The sequence below is a fragment of the Cervus canadensis genome, chromosome 2 (assembly GCF_019320065.1).
Source record: "Cervus canadensis isolate Bull #8, Minnesota chromosome 2, ASM1932006v1, whole genome shotgun sequence".
NCBI classification, from domain to species: Eukaryota; Metazoa; Chordata; class Mammalia; order Artiodactyla; family Cervidae; genus Cervus; species Cervus canadensis.
The window spans coordinates 100,175,266-100,200,479 of NC_057387.1; the positions used below are offsets into that span (position 1 = coordinate 100,175,266).

Here is a 25,214-nt window from a genome sequence, read left to right on the forward strand (position 1 = left end):
TGAATATTTCAAAAGCACAAACCATATTTTTAAAGCTGTGTAATGTGATTACATTAAAAGTAAACATTTCTATTTAATGAATGGCACCACGGACGGAAGTTGATAAACAGATTAAAGAATGGGAATTTACAATGCCAAAAAATGTCATGGGACTAACAGCTATAGAATATACAAGGAAGTCCTGCAAATCAACAATAAATAGGTAATGACTTCCATGGGAAGATGGGCAAAGGAAACAAACAGGCAAACTCCAAAAGTTGATAAGCCTATGAAAATAGCCTCAGAATCATTATAATCAGAGATACACAAATTAAAGAAACAATGAGATATCACTTCGTATTAATAATAATTGGTAAAAATTAGAAAACTGATAATGCCAAAGGACATCAAGGACACGGAGGTATAATTGGTGTAGCCATTTTGAAGAGCAAGCTGACATTACCTGGTCTAATTATATGCAGATCCTATGACCTATACATTTGTATATATCTCCATTAAAGGCACATGTACAAGGAATATTCATCATGACATTATTTGTGGTAAAGTGTGGCTGGTAGAATAGTGAACCCCCTTGAAGATGCCCACATCCTAATGCCCAGAACCTGTGACTATGTTAATTTGCATGACAGAAGGGACTTTGCAGATATGACAAAATTAAGGACTTTGGGACAGGGAGATTAGCCTGCATTATATGGATAGGCCCAGTCTAATGATCTGGGTCTTAAAAATGGAAAACTTACCAGCTGTGGTCAAAAGGAGATGTGATTGCAGAAGGATGGATAGAGACGTAGTGTGACAAAAATTAAAACCTGAAGATACGGATAGTTAATCATACTCTGTTTATGGACTGGAAGGCACTATATTGTGAAGATGTCAATTCCTCCCAAATTTACCTCTAGAATCAGTGCATTTTCAGTAAAAATCCCCACAGGTTTTCTCTGAAGAAATTGGCATGCTGATACTAAAATTTATTTGGAAATGCAAAAGACCTTGAATAGCTAAAGGAATTCCGAAAAGGAACAGCTGAGTTGGAAGATTCTATCATCTGATTACAAGACTGATTATAAAGTAACAATATTATTGGAATAAAGGTAGATCAATGGAATAGAACACTATGGAAATAGTTTTTGACAAAGGTGCCAAAGTCATTCAATAATCTATACAAATGGTGATGCAATAACTGGATACTGGAGTGGAAAATATGAACCCTTCATGATATACACAAAAATTAACTCAAAATGGTTCATAGATCTAAATATAAAAGTTAAAATTATAAAACTTCTACAAGAAAATACAGGAAAAAATATCTTCACAACTTTATGGTAGACAGCAATTTCTTAGAACATAAAAACCAGTAACCCTAAAATAAAAATCAAAAGATAAATCAGATTTCATCAATATTAAAATTTCTTCTCTTTGAAATATACCATTATGACTCATAATAAGATGACAACTTAATAAGACAAAGTAAAAAAAAATGGGCAAAAGACAAACAGATGAGTCACAAAAGAAGTTATACAAATTGCCAATTTGATGGAAACATAAAATGGTATAATCACTTTGGAAAACAGTTTGGCAATTCCTTTAAACTTTCTTATACACTTACCCCAAGACCCAGCAATTCCACTTCTAGCTGTTTATCAGGAAAACTGAAAGGCTATGTCTACCCAAAGACAAAAATGCTTATGGCAACTTTATTCATAATAGCCCCACATTGGAAACAACACAAATGCCTAATGTAGCTGTCAGGAGTTGATAAAAAAAAAATAGAAACCACATAGTTACTTGAACAAGGGAATGTTAACGTTAAAAATTATTAACTCTTCAAGTGTTAGAGAAGGTGATAAGAGAGATATACAGAATATTCTAAAGCTGAAGGAGTGTCCAAGTAAGAAACAAATTGAAAAGACAACCTCTCCTTCAAGATGGGACTCAAAACTTGTTGGAAAACATGTGTTGTGATATGAGGTGTGCTTGGAGCCCAGGCCAGGCTTGATTCATAGCCTCCAGGCCAGTAGGAAACATCCCTCTGGGGTACTGATGGCAGAGACTGCCAGGGAGACCTTGAAGAGTCCAGGTCAGGAACCTACTTGCAGGCTGAGTGGTGAAGGCTTTAGGACACTTGTGCCCATGTCTGGAGAAAACAGCCTTCCAGGGTGCTGCTGGGTGGAGGCTGGCAGGTGGGTGCACAGGGAAGTCAGAAGCTTGCTCATCACTGGGATGATGCTGAGGACCACAGAGCCCACTGTGGGAGGCTCTAGTGAGGTGGGCACAAGCTGTGAGTTCACAGGCATGTTCTGGACACATAGCTGGAGCAGAACGTTAATGGATGCTGGCCAGGCATCAGCCTCTGGGAGTAGGGCAATTGCAAGAAGAGAAACAGAGCACACGAGAGCCAGGACAAGCTTCTTCCTGCAGTGTCCCTCCATCGCCATCTACTGACACAGCTTAATATTGTTCTCACCGTGAAGGAGAAATCCGTAAAGGGGGCTATCCAGCTATCAGAGAGCAGGTAATGAAGGGTAGATTTGGAATGAGAGGCAACAAATTGACAACAGTCATATCTCGCAACATGTGCCATGGAGAAGCAATTCATGGCAAATCAATGTAGCAGGATACCACTCAGCACCAAATAGAATGAATCAGTGCTATGTGCAATAGCACAGAAGGATGGTAAAACAGTACCCTGAAAGAAAGACACCAAACACAAAGTGTAAATATTGTTATATGAAATTCTAGACCACATGAAACTCAACTATAGGGAAAAATGTCAATCAGCATTGCCTGAGGATTTGGAGTGACTGGTAATTTTTTTAACATTTTATTTATTTATCTGTATCAGATCTTAGTTATATTTTAAAGGGACTTGGTGTTCTCACTGATAAGGGCCCAGTTCAACCACTGGTCAGGCTTCTCACTGTGGCCAAAAAATAATAATAAAAATTTATAAATTAATTTAAACAAATAAAGAAATATATTCAGCAAAAACAAGATTGGGAGCTGACTGTGGCTCAGATCACAAACTCCTTATTGCCAAATTCAGACTTAAATTGAACAAAGTAGGGAAAACCACTAGACTATTCAGGTGTGACCTAAATCAAATCCCTTATGATTATAAGGGGAAGTGACAAATAGAGTCAAGGGATTAGATCTGATAGATAAGAGTGCCTAAAGAACTATGGATGGAGGTTCATGACAGTGTATACAAGGTGGTGATCAAGACCATCCCCGAGAAAGAGAAATGCAAAAAGGCAAAGTGGTTGTCTGAGGACACGTCACAAATATCTGTGAGAAAGGAAGATAAACGAAAGGCAAAGGAGAAAAGGAAAGATATACCCATTCGAATGCAGAGTTTCAAAAGAATAGCAAGGAGAGATAAGAAAGCCTTCCTCAGTAATCTATGCAAAGAAATAGAGGAAAACAATAGAATGGGAAAGACTAGAGATATCTTCAAGAAAATCAGATACACCAAGGGAATATTTCATGCAAAGATGGGCACAATAAAGGACAGAAATGGTATGGACCTAACAGAAACAGAATATATTAAGAAGAGGTGGCAAGGATACAGAGAAAAATTTATACAAAAAAGATCTTCACAACCCAGATGATCACAATGATGTGATCAGTCACCTAGAGCCAGACATCCTGGAATGCAAAGTCAAGTGGCCTTAGGAAGCATCACTATGAACAAAGCTAGTGGAGGTGATGGAATTCCAGCTGAGCTATTTCAAATCCTAAAAGATGATGCTGTGAAAGTGCTGCACTCAAGATGCCAGCAAATTTGGAAAACTCAGCAGTGGCCACAGAACTGGAAAAGGTCAGTTTTCATTCCAACCCCAAAGGCAGTGCCAAAGAATGCTCAAACTACCACACAATTGCACTCATCTCACATGCTAGCAAAGTAATGCTCAAAATTCTCCAAGCCAGGCTTCAACAGTACGTGAACCATGAATTTCCAAATGTTCAAGCTGGATTTAGAAAAGGCAGAGGAACCAGAGATCAAATTGCAAACATCTGTTGGCTCCTCAAAAAAGCAAGAGAGTTCCAGAAAAAACATCTATTTCTGCTTCATTGACTATTCCAAAGCCTTTGACTGTGTGGATCACAACAAACTGGAAAATTTTTCAAGAAATAGGAATACCAGACCTTACCTGCCTCCTGAGAAATCTGTATGAAGGTCAGGAAGCAACAGTTAGAACTGAACATGGAACAACAGACTGGTTCCAAATCGGGAAAGGAGTACATCAAGGCTGTGTATTGTCACCCTGCTTATTTAACTTCTATTCAGAGTACATCATGCGAAATGCTGGGCTGGATGAAGCACAAACTGGAATCAAGATTGCTGGGACAAATATCAACAACGTCAGATATGCAGATGACACCACACTTATGGCAGAGAGCAAAGAAGAACTAAAGAGCCTCTTGATGAAAGTGAAAGAGGAGAGTGAAAAAGTTGGCTTAAAACTCAACATTCAGAAAACTAAGATCCTGGTATCTGGTCCCATCACTTCATGGCAAATAGATGGGAACAGTGGCAAATAGAGCAGAAACAGTGACAGACTTTATATTCCTGGGCTCCAAAATCACTGCAGATGGTGACTGCAGCCATGAAATTAAAAGACGCTTGCTTCTTGGAAGAAAAGCTATGACCAACCTAGATAGCATATTAAAAAGCAGAGACATTACTTTGCCAACAAACGTCCATCTAGTCAAAGCTTTGGTTTTTCCAGTAGTCAGGTATGGATGTGCAAGTTGGACTCTAAAGAAAGCTGAGCAGCGAAGAATTGATGCTTTTGAACTGTGGTGTTGGAGAAGACTCTTGAGAGTCCCTTGGACAGCAAGGAGATCCAATCAGTCCATCCTAAAGGAGATCAGTCTTGAATATTCATTGGAAGGACTGATGCAGAAGCTGAAACTCCAATACTTTGGCCACCTAATGCGAAGAACTGACTCATTTGAAAAGACCCTGATGCTGGGAAAGATTGGAGGAGGGAGGGGAAGGGGACGACAAAGGATGAGATGGTTGGATGGCATCACTGACTCGATGGACATGAGTTTGAGTAAGCCCCAGGAGTTGGTGATGGACAGGGAAGCCTGGCGTGCTGCAGTCCATCAGGTTGCAAAGAGTTGGACATGACTGAGACTGAACTGAACTGAACTGAAAAATATATTCACATCTAAGACCTGGCACAACCAAATAAATAATAAGTAAAAATAAACATTAAACAAAAAATAAAAATAATACGATCTCCATTTATATTTGATTCAAGGAGTGGGAATAGAGACGTGCTAAACTCAGGCAGCAAAATAACCAAGACATGAAAGTAGCCGAGAAGCCCATCTTGGGAAAGAGACTCTTACCTGAGGGAGCTGTCCCACCGGGCTGTGTGTCTGCTGGCCATCATCCAGTGTCCCACATGTCCCCCAGGTCACCAGGATGCTGCAGACCACATTCTCAGGACTTCTGGGAGGGACCAGGTGCCCCACGGGGAGGGACAGGAGGCCCATGGTGGAGAGTGGGGATCCTCAGGCCTGGTGAGGGCTGGTTGGGGCAGATGTCCCAGCAGAGGCAAGGGAGGCTTATGTGGGCCCAAGGTCCACGCAGGTGGGCAAAGACGGAGGGTGAGGAGGAGGGGCAGGGGTCAAGGGAGGTGTGTCAGAGAAGAGGGGAACAAGTTGGAAGGGGCAGTGAATGGCAGGGAGAGGGGAAGGTGGGTGGGAGGAGGAGCAGGGGGATAGACCAGGGCAGAGGTGATCCAGGCAGGAGGTGGGAAGGGGCAAAACTAGTAAGAGGAGGGAGACGGTCTGCGCAAGTGGTAGGGAGGGGACCAGTGCGGTCTGAGTAGCTGCTGACTGAGGCAGGCACAGGGTGAAGAGACAGGGACGGCAGAGGGACAAAAGGCCAGACAGGAGGAAGGAAGCGAGTCAAAAGCTGAACCCAGGCAGACAAAGAGGCCATCGAGCAGGAAGGAGACAGGGCAGCTCCTTCTGCATGACTCTGGGTTGAGAAGTGATGGGTTCAGGGTTCTGCATTCTTTCTATGCTTAATGCCTTTATGACTCAGATTGCATCAACAGGCAGTGCTAAATTCTGTGGCAGTTTGACTTGGAAGATACCTTTAAGACCCATGAGTACAGCCTTCTCCATCTTATAAATGAAGAAACAAAGGCCCAGAGGGTTTATAAAGTCCCTCAATAGTTAGTTAGGGGCACAATCTAGACAAAATCCAATCCAGAGATCATAAAAACAATCCACTCCTTGGCCAAGGAGTGGGTCAAATGGGAGGATTCTCAAGGGCCTGGAGGGGGTCCCTCTGGCCATTAGGGCCCACCCTAGATAGAGGCAGTGGAGGTATCTACTCTCCATCTTTGGAAGGTACCTTCTATCCCTGTCTAGCATTGTCAGAACCTGCAAAGAGCCTCTTATCTCCCCACCATGAGAAAGCCCACTACATATGCCTAGGAAAGGGACTGAACATGAAGGAAATACCAATACTGACCTGCTCTCCAAAGAATGAGTGAGTGACTGAGTGAAAGTCCCTTAGTCATGTCCAACTCTTTGTGACCCCGTGGACTTGTAGCCTGCCAGGCTTCTCTGTCTATGGGGATTCTCCAGGCGAGAATACTGGAGTGGGTAGCCATTCTCTTCTCCAGGGGATCTTCCCAACCCAGGGATCAAACCCAGGTCTCCCGCATTGCAGGTGGACTCTTTACCAGCTGAGCTACCAGGGAACACCCCCACCCCCACCCCTGCTGACAGTACTTTAGCTCAAATGGGCTAGAAGTATGGGGAATAGGGGAGGAAGACCTGGAGCAGGGGGATGGGTCAAGGGGAATTTAGATCCTCCCTCTAGTCTTTGCATTAGATGCTGCTACATCTTTCTCACTGTCTCATTGGGAGTTCACCAGGCAAGGACATTCCCTCCGTTTTAAGCAAGAAGGAACTATGCCCAGATTGGTGGAGGCACTTGCCCAGGGCTACTCAGCATTGGAATAACAATACTAAGACCAGAATCCTGGCACCTGAGTCTGTACTCTTTCCATTAAATGACTACTGGAAAATGGGATGGAAACAATGGGATGGGAATAAGCCCCTACACTAGAATGAGAATTTGGTTGAGTTTAAAGTTTTAGAGGCGGGGCAGGGCAGATGGTGGTGGCAGATGGTGAAGAGAAAGAGAATTAGCTGAGCAAAAAGGGTGGGGATATTATGGCAGCAATATCAGGGAAAGGAAATAGTTACAATGAAGACCTGGAGGCAAGAGAGAGCAATGGAAGGTTCACTGAGCTTCCAAGCTCATTACAAGTGGACTCTTAGGGAGATTTTGCAAAAACTGATGGTGAGCAGCAGTCCCTTCTGGAAAGGCTTTGGAAGCCACCTTAGACAGAATGGACTTCATTCTATGAAATGTAGGGAGGCTCCCGAATCTATGAAGAAAGAGAAAGGCATGTTTAGAATCATGCTTTAGAAACACTACTCTGACTTCAGTGTGTGGGATGTAGTGACAGGAGGAACCGGGGTCAGAGAAGAAGATATTGCACTGAACCAGGAGAAGAAAATCATAGAGGGGGAAATCTGAGATGAATTAAAGAGACAGAATAGGTAGAACTTGCTGGCCCACTGGAGCAATACATGGGGAGAAGTAAGCTTAACACTCAAAATAAATAAATAAATAAAAATAAAAAAATTAAAAAAGCTTAACACTCAAGTTTCCGGTTTAGGAGACAGGGTGAAGGGGAATATAGGAAGAGTAGGTTTTTTTCTTTTTGGGGTGGGGGAAGCGGTGGGTGTGGTCCTGGTTTTGACTTACTAGGAATCATGTGCAGTGGAGGACATCAGTTGGCATTTGGGTGGCCTACCAGAAGCTCAGGAGAGAGAGCTGAACTATGGATGCCCTTTCGAGAGGCATCTGCTGAAATATAATTTTCAAAATGTGTGTCAAATGAGAAAGGACAGCACCTGAGCCAGTAGACAGCATTTATGGCCCAAGTCACACTGAGGTGCCCAGGAAGGAGACTGAAATGGTAGTCTGAGAGGCAGGAAGGAACCCAGGAGCTTGTGTCATGGAAGCACACAAAGAGAGCATTTTAAGAAGTGAGCAATCAGGGAAGGAAATACAGACTTTCCACATTCAGTCAGAGGGTGAAAGAAAGTGAAAGTGAAAGTCGCTCAGTCAAGTCTGACTCTTTGTGACCCCGTGGACTATACAGTCCGTGGAATTCTCCAGGCCAGAACACTGGAGTGGGTACCGTCCCCTTCTCCAGGGGCTCCTCCTGATCCATGGATCAAATCCAGGTCTCCCGCACTGCACGTGGATTCTTTACCAACTGAGCATCAGGGCAGCCAGAGGGTAGTGAGAGCAATTTGTTTTTCTTACATTTTTTCATTTTTTATTTTTCAGCCACAGCCGGGGCATGCAGCTCAAGCTGAAAAAGAAAATCCCAGTTCCCCAACCACTGATCCAACCCACACACACCTTGCCTTGGAAGCATGGAGTCTTAACCACTGGAATGCCCCAGTGAGAGCAATTTTAATTCCAAGTGGAAGTGCTTGGTCAGGGACTGGGAATAACATGTCCCATAATTTCTCAAAATACCTGCATCTCCCACCTTTTTAAAGATGCTGAAGCAAACTGTCTTCCCTTGAACCCACCCTACACTGGAGAATTAAAGAAAATGGGTCAGTGGAGGAAATAAACCAAGAAGGTCCCCACCCTCGGATTATGCTTTAGGAGATGTTTAGGGGAAAACCCATAACTGAATCAAGGTGATTGGATTTTCAGTCTGGTTGTTATCTAATCCCATCAAGGCCTCCCTACCTGTGGCAATAAATAGGGCCGTGAAGACAGACTGTTCTCAGTTCCACGGAGAGGCAGCGTGGAGCCTGAGTGAGCCCCTGCTCAGCAGAGAGCACACTCCCTGGCCAGCCTCGCTTGGCACAGCTTTCTGCTGCCTCTGGTGAGTCTCAGCCTGGTGGAAGGGCCTTCCCTCCTGGCTTCCTTTTGTAAAATTATGCTCACTTTTTGCTCTCTCTGCCTCCCTCAAAGAAATAAATAAAATTATTAAACACCAACAGCAGTGAAAGTGATAAACTCTAACTTCATGGTGTTTAGAGTCTGCGGGGGGCGGGGTGGGGAGGAGAGACATAGGATAATATAATGAAAATATATAAGTAAATATATAAAATATAAGTAAAATATAATAAGTAGGATATTTCATGTGCTCTGGAGAAATATAGAGCAGGGGGCAGCTTGGTAGAGTAGGTGTTTAGGGATGACTGCGTCTTAAAAATTCCTACATTGGTAGATTGAAGCTCCTATAATTTTAATTGCTGAAGTATTTTGTCTGCAGCTTGTGCCACACAGTTATCAAACTCCCCACTTTTATGGTTTGCCATCTCCCCTTATTATGAAAAATTTGACAATTGTACAGTTGTTGAAACTAATAGCATAGCACTCTGTAGATTCTAAGACCCCATCTTTGAACATTTCTGAATGTGCATGTATTTCCTGCTTCCTCTCCAGGCTTCTGGATTCCACCAGCTGGTTTTGGTGTCTCGCTTCCCCTGCATTCCTAACTCTGCACCCTCAGCTCAGGTGCCCATGGCCTCCGGAGGCAGCCGACTCAAGCCCCTGAGCATTCCACTCAACTTGGAGGGAATCCAACAGAACCAGCGTATGTGGCTGGTGAAGGTACCAAAGTACCTGTCGCAGCAGTGGTCGGAAGCTTCTGGAAGCGGTGAAGTAGGGAAGCTGAAGATTGCCACAAATCAAGGGAAGTCGGAAATCTCCTTTACTCTGAATAAGGAACTTACAGACATTCGGGGTACAAATGGACAACCGGCCCCGGTCCACGCTCCCATGGAGCATCAGTTTCTCTTGCGTTCAGACAGAGGGCAGGTCCTCACGGTGCTTACTGAGCATGCGCCGGATCAACTTTTCCTGCAAGGAACCGTGGTCCATCGTGGCGAATGCAGACCTGCTCCCAGTGAAAACTACATGAGGCTGAAGAGGATGCAAATAGAGCGGGCTTCCAAACCTGCCAGGACTGTACAGAAACTGGAGAAGGTGGTCACGACCAATTATAAACCTGTTGCCAATCATCAGTACAATATTGAATATGAGAAGAGAAAGAAAGAAGCCGGAAAGAGAGTGAAGGCGGATAAAGATCGAGTGTTAACCTTGCTATTTGCTGCCTTTGAGAAACACCAGTATTATAACATAAAGGACTTGGTTGGCATCACTATGCAACCTGTGGTGTACCTGAAGGAAATCTTGAATGAAATCGGTGTTCGAAATGTAAAAGGACCCCACAAAAACACTTGGGAGCTGAAGGCAGAGTACCGGTGTTATCAGAGAGAAGCCAAGAGAGAGTGAGACAGCCCTATGTCACGAAGATGTCAATAGGAGCTTGAAGATTTTCCAACACAAAAACTGATGAGGCTCTGCTATTAGGGGGTAGGGAGGTTTAATATCTTTTTAAGTATTCACATTTAGATTGTAAAACAGGGAAGTAAAATAGGCTGTAAATTGAGAAAATATTGTCTGAGGACTTCTCATCTTTGCTGCATCCACAAAGAGCTCAGCTCATCTAAGTCTAAAGAGACCTGGCATCAGAAACTGGGCAGGGGTGGGCTGGGGATGGGGCTAGGGGTGGAGGTGGGGGTTCTACTGGGAGTGCGGATGGAGGCAAGCAAATTCAATATTCTAAAATGACTGAAAAACAAAGTTGTTTCCGAAATGTTTAAGATATGGTCCCTTTGTATGTAGAAACATGAATGAAAAAATATTAAGGGTAAGAGGGTGAGATCATTAAAACTGCTAATTGACAGGTAGAGGAGGATGGTGCTTGATGGAGTGGAAACAGGTTGGATTACAGGTCCTTTACTTACTTCAAGGAAGTTGCATGTGGATTGTATTTTGTTTTTCTTAATGGTAATTTGGGGTTTTTTTGTTTGTCTGGTTGGTTGGTTTGGGTTTTTCTGTGGGTTTTTTTTTTTTTTTTTTTTTTTGCTAAGCTGGGTCTTTGTTGTGGCCCTCAGGCTCTCTAGATGGGGAACTTAAGTTGCTGCACGGCATGTGGTATTTTAGTTCCCCAATCAGGGATCAAACCCACCTCTCCTGCGCTGGAAGGCAGATTCTTAACTACTGGCCCACCAGGGAAGTCCCTGGATTGTATCTTAAATTTAGATACTTAATCATTGCCTGAAATATCTTTTTAAGAGATTGCACTCTGGCAGCAAGCCCTGAAATGAAAACTGACAAGAATAATAGCAACAATGACAATAATAGTGGCTAACACTTATGCTTTTGGTGTAAGCTAGGTGCAGTGCTAGGATTTGACATTACTAGTTTTTCTCTCTCAGCAGCTCTACGGGGGAGATGTGAAGTCTCTCTTCCATTCTCCCACCCCATCCCTCAAAGTCTTTGGAGGGAGGTGGGGTTGAGGAAGGGTTTGGGGCTTTTTTTTGCTCTTGTTTTAAAAAATGTCTACATGTGGTCAGCCAGCAAAGTCAGTGACAGTGGAGAGAGGAGGAAGTCAAAGAAGTCCTTGACAGTGAACAGGGTAGGGTCTTGAGCACAGGCTGGGCTGGGTGTTGGGGGTTGGCAGGGATATTTTTAGTGGGCAGAGAGAAAAAAGAATATTAGTGAAGAAGCAGGCATGCTGGTAGGTTTGGTGGCAGGAAAAAATAAGTGGGCATCCCTTTCTGGTGCTTCATTATTTCAATAAAATATGATGCAAAGATCATTAAATGTGAGAGGGGTAAGTGGAGAGAGGAGATAGTAGTACCGACTAATGCCCACTGAATACTTACTAGACTTCAGGGTCTGTTCTAGGCACTTTGTTGGCATCAACTCATTTAATCCTTATAACAATTCGGGGAAGGTAAATATATTTGAAGCCCATTCTTCAGATGAGGAAATAGGACACAGAGAAGTTAAATAACTTGCCTGAGGTCACCTAGCTACTACATGGGCAGACAGTGGGTTTGAACCCAGGCGACCCCAGTTCGATTCCTGGGTCGGGAGATCCGCTGGAGAAGGGATAGGCTACCCACTCCAGTATTCTTGGGCTTCCCTTGTGGCTCAGCTGGTAAAGAATCTGCCTGCAGTGCAAAAGACCTGGATTCGATTCCTGGGTTGGGAAGATCCCCTGGAGAAGGGAAAGGCTACCCACTCCAGTGTTCTGTCCATGGGGTCTCAAAGAATTGGACTAGACTGAGCAACTTTTACTTTCTGCAACTTCAGACACCATTTCCCTGACTTTTGAGTTGTCTTGGAAGGCCAGCGGCATGCTGACTAGTGAACTGTGAATTTCTGGGTGGTATTGAGTGGTTTTTAAAGTGAAATGATTTGTTAAAAATGAAGTTTTGACTTGGCAACAAGATAGAATAGACATGAAACCAGCTGCCACAAGATACAACAGATGTGAAATCCCAGGTGAGGGGTCAAATCGCCCTCTGGAATTCTGCAAAGAAAATGGTCTGACTCTCCTGGAACTCCTTGAATCCTCAGCCAGACCAGGGAGTCAAAAGGGAGCAGACAGTGAGAGGAAGAGCCCAGCGAAGGGAACTCTTTGGAGAAAAGTTGCTGATGATAAGGTGAAAAATTCCTCTTTCTACTTGGGTGGTCAGGTGGGAGACTGCTAACTTGGAACCCAAGTCTATTAAAGGGGCTTCAAAGTGCCCACCAGGACAGCTTTGAGTCATGTTCCCTGACCTGGGAGCAAAGAGGCCTGGGGATACTGGGAAAAGCTACAGCAGACTGTGGACGTGAAAATCTGGAGGCCAGGGGAGGGCTGTTTTGCTGCGTTGGTCAGGGCATTCTGCTGCATGGGGACCTATCTCATTCCTGGAATGTGCCCTGACAAGGGTTACACATGCTTCTTGTGGGCCAGGAGCTAGAGAGGGAGCTGGCGTGCTATTTTCTCAGGTCCTGTCCAACAGGGCTGTCTGGAAGGGGTGGAGACCTTGGCTGACAGAGGCTGAGAAGTGGCACCTGATGCCAGGACTGAGGAGGGAATCATAAGCAGCCGTGTAGAGCAGAGGTGCCTTCCTCTGAGTCAGGCTTACAGCAGTGGGAAACCTCTGAATAACCATCACACAGCATAACCCATGAGAGCGCTCGTTTTCTTCACGTACCAGAGCCAACCAAAGTGCCAACTGGCACCAGAGGGCTTGAAATGACACCTCAAGAGTACCAGTTCACATACTACTTTCCGTTCTCCTCTGGCCTTCCACTTTGGTGGGTCCCAAACCGTGGTTAATGAATAGGGGAGGAGATGAGCAGGAAGAGAGGGGGGAGCAAAGTGATGAAGCTGTTCCCACATGGGGAAGGTGGGAGGGCTCAACACTGAGCCATGTCTGGATATTCTTATCACCGAGGCAAGACTGTTTGGGTTGACTTACATGACTGTAAGGCTGTTTACTTCCTAAGAGAAGAAAAGTGAGGAAAGGAGGTTACTCCAGAAATGAATGTTAAAAGGATGAAAGTGAAAGTTGCTTAGTCGTGTCTGACTCTTTGCAACCCCATGGAATAGTCCATGGAAATTCTCCTGGCCAGAATATTGGGGTGGGTACCTTTCCCTTCTTCAGGGGATCTTCCCAACCCAGGTCTCTTGCATTGCAGGCAGATTCTTTACCAGCTGAGCCACCAGGAAAGCCCAAATATTATGGGTAAGAGAATGAGAGCATTGTGCATGTGCTAAGTCACCTCAGTCGTGTCCAGCTCTTTGCAACCCCATGGACTGTAGCCTGCCAGGCTCCTCTGTCCATGGGATTCTCCAGGCATGAATAGTGGAGTGGGTTGTCATTTCCTTCTCCAAGGGATCTTCCTGACCCAGGGATCGAGCCAGCATCTCTTACATCCTTTTATTAGCAGGTGGGTTCTTTACCACTAGCGCCACCTGGGAAGCCTGGCATTAAAAGGATGGTAAGAGACAAAAATACAATTAGTTTGATCATATCATGAGTGGTGCATGTTCAGAGTACCTGTCTAGTCAGGAGATTAATGTGAAGGCTGTCAGTGTTGTATGACCATATTTCAGCAACAATCAGCTCCTGAGTACAGGCCCAGGGTCAGAGCTGAGGTTATCAAGGGTTGGGGGTTTTCTAGGTTAGTATGATGGATGGAGAGAGGGGAGAGTGTTGGAGCTGTTTACAGATACCTACGATGATGGAAAAGTGGAAAGTGGAGATAGGAGGGGAGAGACAGAGAGTGGAAAGTAATGGTTCTCAGGTTCTAGGAGACCCCAGTGGGGTTGAAGAATTATTGGCGTGTAAGTACCAGAGATCCTGAACTGGAAAGACAGGAGGTGGTGGTCAGGGATGTCAAGTAATTTCTGTGAAGTCATAAAGCCACCGAGAAGGGAAATGGCAGCCTTCCATCATTTAGACTGGTAGTCCCCAACTTCTGCTCATTGTTTCTGTATTATTGGGAACACTTGGAATAAGTTTCCTTCTTCATAATATTCCCTCCTGGAAACTATGGTGTCAGCTTGAAAGAATACTATATTTTCTACCACCAGTTTCCCCCTTGTTTTCTACAGTCTCTCTAGGAAATAGCTCTTAGATCCTCCCATACTCTCCCTTCCCTGAGTATGGTCTCCATCACTCCATGACTGAAACACTGAGTTTCTTACTATTACCTACTGCTGCCACATACTTTCTATTAATAAATAATGTCTCTGCAATTTTTTCCACCTGAAACATCCAGTTTTACTTTATACCTGGTATAAAACCTTAGATGATTCCTTATTCACAGCTTCAAGTGATAGACATCTACCTAATTTTCTAGGCCATCCACACTTTCTCCTGCTATTATGGAGAGCTTTCCAAGAAATCTGAGTTCCAGTTACTCATAGAAGATGAATAAAGGGAATCATGCTCTACATGATCTCATTGATGTCCTCAAAAATAACAATTCTTATTGAAGTTCTGGCATGCTCGGAGTGATGCATATAGTGCTGGCCAACCTGGGCCAGCTCTCAGAGAGGACAAGCATTTGCAGTCCACACAGAGGGGCCCGTGGAGAAGGAATGAGCAGGCCAGCCTTTCCCATCAGATCACGTGGCACACGACCTGCACTCGCTCCTTAAATGAGTGACTGGCTCTCAATGCACAAACGTTTGCTAATCTATCATCCAATTAGACGGCTAAGGACAGGTCATGGTTGAATTTAAGTCAATTTGAATGGGTAAGTGAAGCTCTGGAAATTTAAAAACAAGTGACGAAAGTGGCTTCAAGGATTTTGTGGCTAGAAGGTTAACAAAATTTGGAATGAAATGAATATCAAGATCATACAAATTCATTTTGAGGATTGCAATTCATTTAACTAGAAAAATATGACTAAATTAAGTAAAGATTGGCTCTGTATCCCAATTGTTAGTGGAGAGGCACTAACAATTATATTCAGAACTGGTGGAGAGGGAGATTGAGAGGCTGGGAAAGAGGGCCAGCTACCTAGTTCTACCAAAGCTACTATCTTTGTACCAAATTCTTCTATTTATACTGTTAAAAAAAGAACTTGTTATAAAATGGAAATTATACTTTAAAAAAAAAAGAACTTGTTTTATGTATAAATATAAAACAATAGCATACATATAAATAATATAAAATAAACACAAAATAAAATTTTTATGTATAAATTAAACAGGGTCCTACTGTATAGCACACAGTGGCACAGTCAATATCTTGTAATAGCCTATAATGGAAAAATATCTGAGAAAGAATGTAAATATATACATATGATTGAATCACTTTGTTGTACACCAGAAACTACCACAACATTGTAAATTAACTGTACTTCAATTTTAAAAAGAATTTATTCAATGCTTGTTTTTGTCTCCACTGAGAGTCTTTGAAATAAGCCATGGTCCTCCTTTATTTTTCTTTATTGAGTTATAATCAACATATATGGTTATATTAGTTTTAGGTGTACAGCATGATGATTCAATATTTGCATATATTATAAAATGATCATCACAAGACTACAAAAATTTTTTCTTGTGATGAGAACTTTCAGGATTTATTCTCTTAATAATTTTCAAATGTGCAACAAAGTGTATTATTAACTATAGTCACCATGCTGTACATGGCTTATTTACGTTATACTAGAAATTGTACTTTTTGACCTCCTTTACCCATTTTGCCCCCTACACCTCTGGCAGCTACCAATTTGTTCTCTCTGGCTATGAACTTGGTTTTTTATGTTGTTGTTTTGTTTTCTGGCCATACTGCACAGCAGATGGCATCTTAGTTTCCTGATCTGGAACTGAACTCATGCCCCTTGCAGTGGAAGCAGAGTCCTAACCACTGGACTGCCAGAGATTTCACAAGATTTCCTTCTTTTTATGGCCGAATAATATTCTGGTGTGTGTGTGTGCACGCATGTATGCTCATTCATGCATCACATTTTATCTATTTATCTATGGATGGACATTTAGGTTGTTTTCATATCTTGGCTATTATAAATAATGCTGCAATAAACATGGGGCTGTAGATATCTTTCTGAGTTAGCATTTTCCTTTTCCTCAGATAAATACCTAGAAGTGGAATTGCTGGATCATATGATAGATCTATTTTTAATTTTTTGAGGAAACTTCATCCTGTTTTCCATAATGGCTATACCAATTAAGCCATGGTCAACCTTAATGTTTGAGCAAAAGAACTTGCAATCAGAATTCTGGATGATGTATGGCTACACACAAGAAGCCCATCAAGGATTACCAGGAGCTACACTCTTAGAGATTACTTAGCAGCAGGGTAGCCCTGGCCTGAGAGATGTTACTCATTTCTAATTCTAAGGCTCAGTATGTAGGTAAAAGGCAGAAAAATAAATCAAAAGTAAAGATGACAATTACAATCACTTGAGGGTAACATTTCTAAGATTTGGGAAATAAGGATGGTGGTAGAAGAGAAAAGTAACTCCCTAAGTGCAACCTGATAGCCATTCCAGGGCTTAGGCATTAATTTGAAAAGCCTTAACACAAACCAAGACTTTAATGAAAATAACAATTTCCTATTTAAGAGGAAATCATAATTGGGAGAAAGGTTTCATAAAGAAGTTGATTTAGTTGCTTATGGGTGAATTTGTCAAATAAGCTTTGGTGTTCCAGATGACCCAGGTCAGCAGAAGGAATCAGAGAATGTAGAGGGAATAGTTTGTCCTTATTCTCCGTAACTGATAACCTACAGATTGATCATATTAGTTGCTTAATAATAGATTAAGATAGTAGATTATTAAAATAGTAGATTATTAAAATAAAGGCTTAGGCTGCAAGGCTATATTGTATAGCATATATTTTATAATAAATTTGAATGGAATATAACCTATAAAAATATTGAATCACTATGTTGTACACCTGAAACTATCATATTATAAATCAATTGTACTTCAATTAAAAATAATAATAAAGTTAAATATAACTCTCCTAAAAATAAACAAAATAAAATAAATATTTATTTGTTAGGGTGCAGTGGACCCTCCAAAAGAGTGATTCTCCTCTATCTCTGCCCCTAAATTTCTCACCTTTAGGCCTAGACAAGTTTGCTGACAAAGCACTCGGTGAGGAGGCTTCTCCTGACCATGGCTTGTGTCCTGAAGAGACCTCATCCTCAACTGTTTGCTGATTTCAGGGACACCAGGTATTAAATGTCTTAAAACGGCATCAGAACAGGATGGACAACACGGTAGCTCTGTTCTTGACAACCGCTCAATCTTACTGATCTCTTTGCCCCTCCTCAGTCTGTTTTCTGAAGTAGATACCTGCTCGTTATTGAATTCTATGGAATGTCTCTGACAAAGTATCAGAACGCTATATAAAGGTTTCTATAGAGAACCTGGGAGTGGGGTCTTGAAGTCTATGGGTTCACTCACTCCTATGGTACCATGTCCGAAAGGGGGCTTACATATTACTTACAGAGCAAAGTGTTCCAGAACCAGAAACATATTTTCAGTGAGGAATTGATAACTGAAAATTTATTTTTATATTCTTTAAACAGTACTTGTCAACATATTCAATTGGCTCTGAGTAAGGGTGATCAGAGATGGCTTTAACAACTCAAATTGCAAAGCCCTCTTCTTGTCAGGTTCCTATACTCCTCTAATCATGACCTCAGGAAACTCTGTCAACATCAGTACCTTAACAGGATGTTCCAGACCCCACTTTGCCATGACTGAGATTCTGAATCAGCCAACTTCGAGGAAGCCCAGATTCCATTTAGAAAAGGACGATAAAGCACAGCAGTTCCAAAAACCTGGAACTTAGATGTTTAGTCAGGCCTTCTCACAGAAATGCTGAATCTCAGCCTCCTGGGGTGGAACCCAAGATAACTATATTTTTAACAAGCTGCAGTTGATTCTGATGCCCACGCACATTTGGAAATCACTGATACAGATTCAGATTAGGCTATAAATTGCATGTTTATACCATTCCATATGACTATTTACAGTAAATAAGCTGATGCCAGAGACAGCACAAATTATTTCAGTGACAGACTGAATTTATGCTGATGTTTCTAATTTAATCATCATTGCTCTAAGGACAACTTAACCAGTATCTTAACTACAGGAATTTCTCAATCTGTCTTTTTCCACATATAACAGACTCATACCAGACTCCCCTTATCAAGTTGTATGTTTCCATACCAAGCCATGTTCAAAGCTTTAGAAATAACATCATTTAAAAGTTGAGCTGTGGCTGCTGGTCCCCATTACTTTTCATTTGTGGTCATCACCCATCTCATCTTGGGTGATGTCAGAGAATCCTTTGTAAATATTTCCTTTGGCAGCTGATGTGCATTTTCAAGTCTCTTAAATCTTACCTCCTACTTCAATCAATTTATTGGTAGAAATTTTTGTATTCAGTAGGTTCAGCACACTAGTAAAATGCCACCTAAGATTTTGTTTCTTTTTCTTAATCTCATGCAAACATTGCATAGAGCAGTAATTCTCCAACTTTGGTATATATAAAAATCACCTACAAGGGGAGGAGGAGCTTTTATAAATGCAAATCCTTGGTCCCCACACCTGTAGACTGATTAGATATGGTTGAAGTCCAACCAGATGATTATATACACTGAAGTTTTCATGCACCAATACTAAGGTATTATTTACACTTAAATGAAGCAGGGCAAAAGCTAATCGTTTTGCCAAAAGAATGCACTGGTCATATCAAACACTCTTTTCCAGCAACACAAGAGACGGCTCTACACATGGACATCACCAGACGGTCAATACCGAAATCAGACTGATTATATTCTTTGCAGCCAAAGATGGAGACGCTCCATACAGTCAGCAAAAACAAGATCAGGAGCTGACTTTGGCTCAGATCATGAACTCCTTATCGCCAAATTCAGACTTAAATTGAACAAAATAGGGAAAACCACCAAGCCATTCAGTTCAGTTCAATTCAGTTCAGTTGCTCAGTTGTGTCCAACTCTTTGCAACCCCAGGAACCACAGCATGCCAGGCCTCCCTGTCCATCACCAACTCCCAGCGTCCACCCAAACCCATGTCCATTGAGTCGGTAATGCCATCCAACCATCTCATCCTCTGTCATCCCCTTCTCCTCCTGCTCTCAATCTTTCCCAGCATCAGGGTCTTTTTCAAATGAGTCAGCTCTTCACATCAGGTGGCCAAAGTATTGGAGTTTCAGCTTCAAAATCAGTCCTACCAATGAACATCCAGGATTGATCTCCTTTAGGATGCACAGGTTGGATCTCCTTGCAGTCCAAGGGACTCTCAAGAGCCTTCTCCAACACCATTCAGGTATGACCTAAATCAAATCCCTTACAATTATACAGTGAAAGTGACAAATACATTAATGGGATTAGATCTGATAATTATAGTTCTATGGACAGAGGTTCACGACATTGCACAGGAGAAGGTGATCAAAACCGTCCCCAAGAAAAAGAAATGCATAAATGCAAAATGGCTGTCTGAGGAGGCCTTACAAATAGGTGAGAAAAGAAGAGAAGTGAAAGGCAAAGGAGAAAAAGAAAGACATACTCATCTGAATGCAGAGTTCCAAAGAACATTAAGGAGAGAGAAGAAAATCTTTCCAAGTGATCAAGGCAAAGAAACAGAGGAAAACAATAGAATGGAAAAGACTAGAGACCACTTCAAGAAAATTAGATATACCAAGGGAATATTTCATGCAAAGATGGGAACAATAAAGGATAGAAATGGTATGAACCTAACAGAAGCAGAAGATATTAAGAAGAGGTAGCAAGAATACACAGAAGAACTATACAAAAAAGATCTTAATGACCCAGATAACCACAATGGTGCAATCACTCACCTAGAGCCAGACATCTTGGAGTGCAAAGTCAAGTGGGCCTTAGGAAGCATCCCTATGAACAAAGCTAGAGGAGGTGATGGAATTCCAGCTGAGCTATTTCAAATCCTAAAAGATGATGCTGTGAAAGTGCTGCACTCAAGATGCCAGCAAATTTGGAAAATTCAGCAGTGGCCACAGAACTGGAAAAGTTGCTTTTCATTCCAATCCCAAAGAAAGGCAATGCCAAAGAATGTTCAAACTACTGCACAATTGCAATCATCTCACACGCTAGCAAAGTAATGCTCAAAATTCTCTAAGCTAGGCTTCAACAGTACACGAACCGAGAATTTCCAAATGTTCAAGCTGGATTTAGAAAAGGCAGAGGAACCGGAGAGATCAAATTGCCAACATCTGTTGGATCACTGAAAAAGCAAGAGAATTCCAGAAAAACATCTACTGCTTTATTGACTATGCCAAAGCCTTTGACTGTGTGGATCAAACAACAAACTGTGGAAAATTCTTCAAGAGATGGGAATACCAGACCACCTTACCTGCCTCCTGAGAAATCTGTATGCAGGTCAAGAAGAAACAGTTAGAACCAGACATTGAATAACTGACTAGTTCAAAATTGTGAAAGGAGTACATCAAGGCTATATGTTGTCATCCTGCTTAACTTTTATGCAGAGTACATCATGTGAAATGCCAGGCTGGATGAAGCGCAAGCTGGAATCAAGATTGCCAGGAGAAATATCAATAACCTCAGATATGCAGATGACACCACCCTATGGCAGAAAGCAAAGAATAACTAAAGAGCCTCTTGATCAAAGTGAAAGAGGAGAGTGAAAAACTGGCTTAAAACTCAACATTCAAAAAACTAAGATCACGGCATCCGGTGCCATCACTTCATGGCAAATAGATGGGGAAACAATGAAAACAGTGAAAGAGATTTTATTTTCTTGGGCTCCAAAATCACTGCAGATGGTGACTGCAGCCATGAAATTAAAAGATGTTTGCTCTTTGGAAGAAAAGCTATGACAAACCTAGACATGTTATAAAGCAGAGACATTACCTTGCTGACAAAGGTCTGTATAGTAAAGCTATGGCTTTTCCAGTAGTCATGTATGGATGCGAGAGTTGGACCACAAATAAAGCTGAGTGCCGAAGAATTGATACTTTTGAACTGTGGTGTTGGAGAAGATTCTTGAGTCCCTTGAACTGCAAGGAGATCAAAGCAGTCAATCCTAAAGGAAACTGGAATGACTGATGCTGAACTGAAGCTCCAATACTTTGGCCACCTGATGTGAAGAACTGACTCCTTAGAAAAGACCCTGATGCTAGGAAAGATCAAAGGCAGGAGGAGAAGGGGATGACAGAGGATGAGATGGTTGGATGGCATCACCGACTTGATGGACATGAGTTTGAGCAAGCTGCAGGAGATGGTGAAGGACAGGGAAGACTGGCATGCTGCACTCCATGGGGTTGCAAAGAGTTGGACACAGCTGAGCAACTGAACAACATCACACTCACCTTGGGTAATTCCAATAAAGGTGATCTGCAAACCACACTGTAAGAAACAAGAATACTCACCTAAGAAATGTGAAAGTGGATAGTTCACATATATCCAGGCAAGATTTTAGATATCATTACCCAGGAAAAGCAGCACTGTGGACCTACCTCCATGATTATTTATATTCTTGGCAGAATCTTGTACCACTGGACAAGTCATGTTATGAACCAAACTCTTTGTGAGGTTTTCTCATCCTCCTTATGGGTCCATGGTGTCCCATAGAAATAATTCAACGTTCTTTTTATTGCTTCTTCATAAACAGAACCTTAAGGTGACAGCTTCTGTATCTTATAACATTAAAAAGCTTAACAAATAACACTTTCATTTAAATTTCACTTAGGCTCTTGGTATGGTTTATTTCTTATTGCAACTTCATTATGAGTGTATATTCATTATGTATGTTCATTATGATCATAAATTCATTATGTATAACTTTATTATGAGTGTTGAAGTCCTAGGTGAACTCTCCCCCTCTCCACAATTGTCATATTTGTAATGGGTGTCTCTGCTGCATGTCTGTAATTCACAGTTTTGACAGTACTTATTATCACATCTATTATAAAGGATTTCTCTTCCATGTAGATTCTAATAAAGGTATTTCCTTTCTGACTGAAGTCCATATCACACTTGCTAATATCAATTTTCTCTTGGGTGGGTTCTCAGATGAATACGAAGTGTTTAAGCCTCAGAGGAGCCTTACTGCACTCATCACATTTATAGAGTCTCTCTCCCTATGGGCCCTCTCTCAAATGCCAGGTTTCACACTCATAAAATTCTTACCGCACATGCCACATGAATATGCTTTCTCTCCTGAATGGGAATGGAAGGTATAATGGAGAAGAGTGGAGCATCTGGTGAAGCCCTCACTGTGCTCACCATGTGGATATGGTTTTTCTCCCGTGTGGACTCTGAAGACGTCTAAGGTCGGCAGCTCTTCAATAACTCTTACCACCTTTACGCCCTTCATAGGGTTTCCCTCCTCCACAGACATCTTCATGATTGCAAATATTTTTGTATTGGCTGATACCCTCAACCCACTCAGACCATTCGCAAGGCCCTTCTACTATATGAACTCCAAGATTGTTGAAAGCTTTAGGTTTCCCAGGTGGCATTAGTGGTAAAGAATATGCCTGCCAATGCAGGAGCCACAGGCAATGCAGGTTTGATCCTTGGGTTGAAAGATTCCCTGGAGGAGGAAATGGCAACCCACTCCAGTATTGTTGTCTGGGAAATCCCATGGAAAGAGAAGCCTACAGTCCATTGGGTCGCAAAGAGTTGGACATGACTGAGCATGCACACACAATCACACAATCATCTAAAAGGGTATATAGAAGGAAGCTTCTGACTTGGCTGCCATGATATTCATGCCTCCAGGTAGGTAATTACAGCCTTGGATAATCCCTTCCTCTGGAGTTCGGGCTGGACCTTGCTTCTAACAAGTAGAATAAGAAATACTAACAATGTTGATTTCCCTTTCATTTGCTTAAACTGAAATGATTATGAGTTAGGGTTGTTACTATACTTCTGTGATTAGGTTACAGAAGATTGAGACTTCTGTCTTGCTGGTCATTTCTTTCTGGCTTTTTGTGTTTAGCTGTGCAACCATCACCACAACCTAATTTTAGGACATTTTTATCCACTCACCCCTCTCAAGAAATTCCATACCATTAGCAATAAATCCTCTTTTCCACTTTTAGCCCTGAGCAACCACTGATCTACATTTTGTCTCTTCAAACTTGCCTATTTTAAGCATTTTATATAACTTGAATCATACAATATGTGATATTTTGTGACTGACTTCTTTCACTTAGCATATTTTAAAGGTCCATCTATGTCATTACATGTGTCAGTACTTTATTTCTTTTTATAGCTGAATAATAGTTTCGAGGTGGCTCAGATGGTAAAGAATCTGCCTGCAATATGAGAGACCCAGGTTCGATCCCTGGGTTGGGAAGATCCCCTGGAGAAGGGCATGGCAACCCACTCCAGTATTCTTGCCTGGAGAACTCCATGGACAGAGAAGCCTGGGCTACAGTCTGGGCTGTAAAGAGTCAGACATGACTGAGCAACTTAACAACAAAGTGATTTGGTGTGATTACCTAAGTTTAATTAGCACATAGAATGAAAACTCTGTAAAACAAAGTTTCACTTAGATCTGATGGATATTCAGAAAATTACTCTCATTCACATGTCTTTGCTCATCATCACCCTGCAATAATGCTAATGAGGAAAAACAATTCCAAGCTCACATGTTTAATCCAAAAACTTATGCTTCCAAGAGAAAACCTGACTTTGTAAATATAGATTTAAGCTCAACACTGTACCTAAGCTTCACAAAAATGTCTGAAGAAAGAGATTAAGGACTCTACAAAAATTTCACTTAAAATCATTGTGAGTTCATGTGTTTTTAAAGGGAATACACAGAATGTATGTAATGTCAAATTATAAGAGTTTCTAAGTAGTTCAAGGAAGGAGACAAGATTTTAAAAATAGCTTGGTTTATAGGAGTAGGTCTGGTCTTTACAAGGATATATCCTGCCTGAGGACAATCTTTGGATTAAACCTTCTGGCCAACTCTGTTATCTTAAAATGTAAATTATGGGAGTGGGTCTGGTGAGGTCTTTGCAGCCTCCAGACATTCTTTGGATTCATTGGAGAGTATATAACTCCATTGCTAATACTAGCAAAGGGGTACTCTTTTGCCCCCTTCTGATGCCTATGTTAGAAGCTTTCCCTATCTCCTTTATACTTTAATAAAACTTTATTACACACACACACACACACACAAATAGCTTGGTATGATACCTATGCTAGTCACCTGGAAATTTCCAAACATGTCTGAGATATCTCTGAATCAATTCCCTAAACAAAAAGGTAAGGACTAATTTTAGCAATAATATTGACAATTTAATTTTATTTTAGTCAATAATATTGATTTTTAAGAATCTTCTTCCTGAAGTGTTGCAAAATATTTTAACACCTAATTTTTTTAAACTAGGTACTCCCGTTATATGCTGCTTCAGCTAGGCTCACTTCTACTTATGAAGTTGCTCCAACAAAATAGGATGGCTTTTACTTATGACTGTCTACTTGGAGAAATGCCCCTTTCCCTGTACTAAGTACTAGCAGTAATACAGAACACAGCTGCATCCTTTCTTCAATGTCTGGTTAATCAGGATTAAATACATACACACACATGCACACACATATTTTGCATAGAGACAAAAACATATTACGTGATGTGCTCAGCTGAACAGAGCAGAAGACTTCAACCGTCCCTGACTATTATTTGAGAGGAAGCTCAAGAAGGCTCAGGCTCAGTAACAACTGCTGCAACTATTCGCAAGTGCCCCAAAATGGTTAGAGAT

At 41.8% G+C, this 25,214-nt stretch overlaps 1 protein-coding gene across 1 annotated transcript; it reads left to right on the forward strand.

The window, feature by feature from the left end:
* Nucleotides 1-9,529: 9,529 nt before the first annotated feature.
* LOC122437156 (general transcription factor IIF subunit 2-like) lies at nucleotides 9,530-10,537 on the forward strand. Its single transcript, XM_043461751.1, has one exon. The coding sequence runs from the start codon at nucleotides 9,602-9,604 to the stop codon at nucleotides 10,373-10,375; it is 774 nt and encodes a 257-aa protein (XP_043317686.1). The 5' UTR covers nucleotides 9,530-9,601; the 3' UTR covers nucleotides 10,376-10,537.
* The last annotated feature ends 14,677 nt before the right edge of the window (nucleotides 10,538-25,214 follow it).

Coding starts and splice junctions, on each gene's coding strand:
- LOC122437156 (XM_043461751.1), top strand. CDS start 9,602: ATGGCCTCCGGAGGCAGCCGACTCAAGCCCCTGAGCATTCCACTCAAC.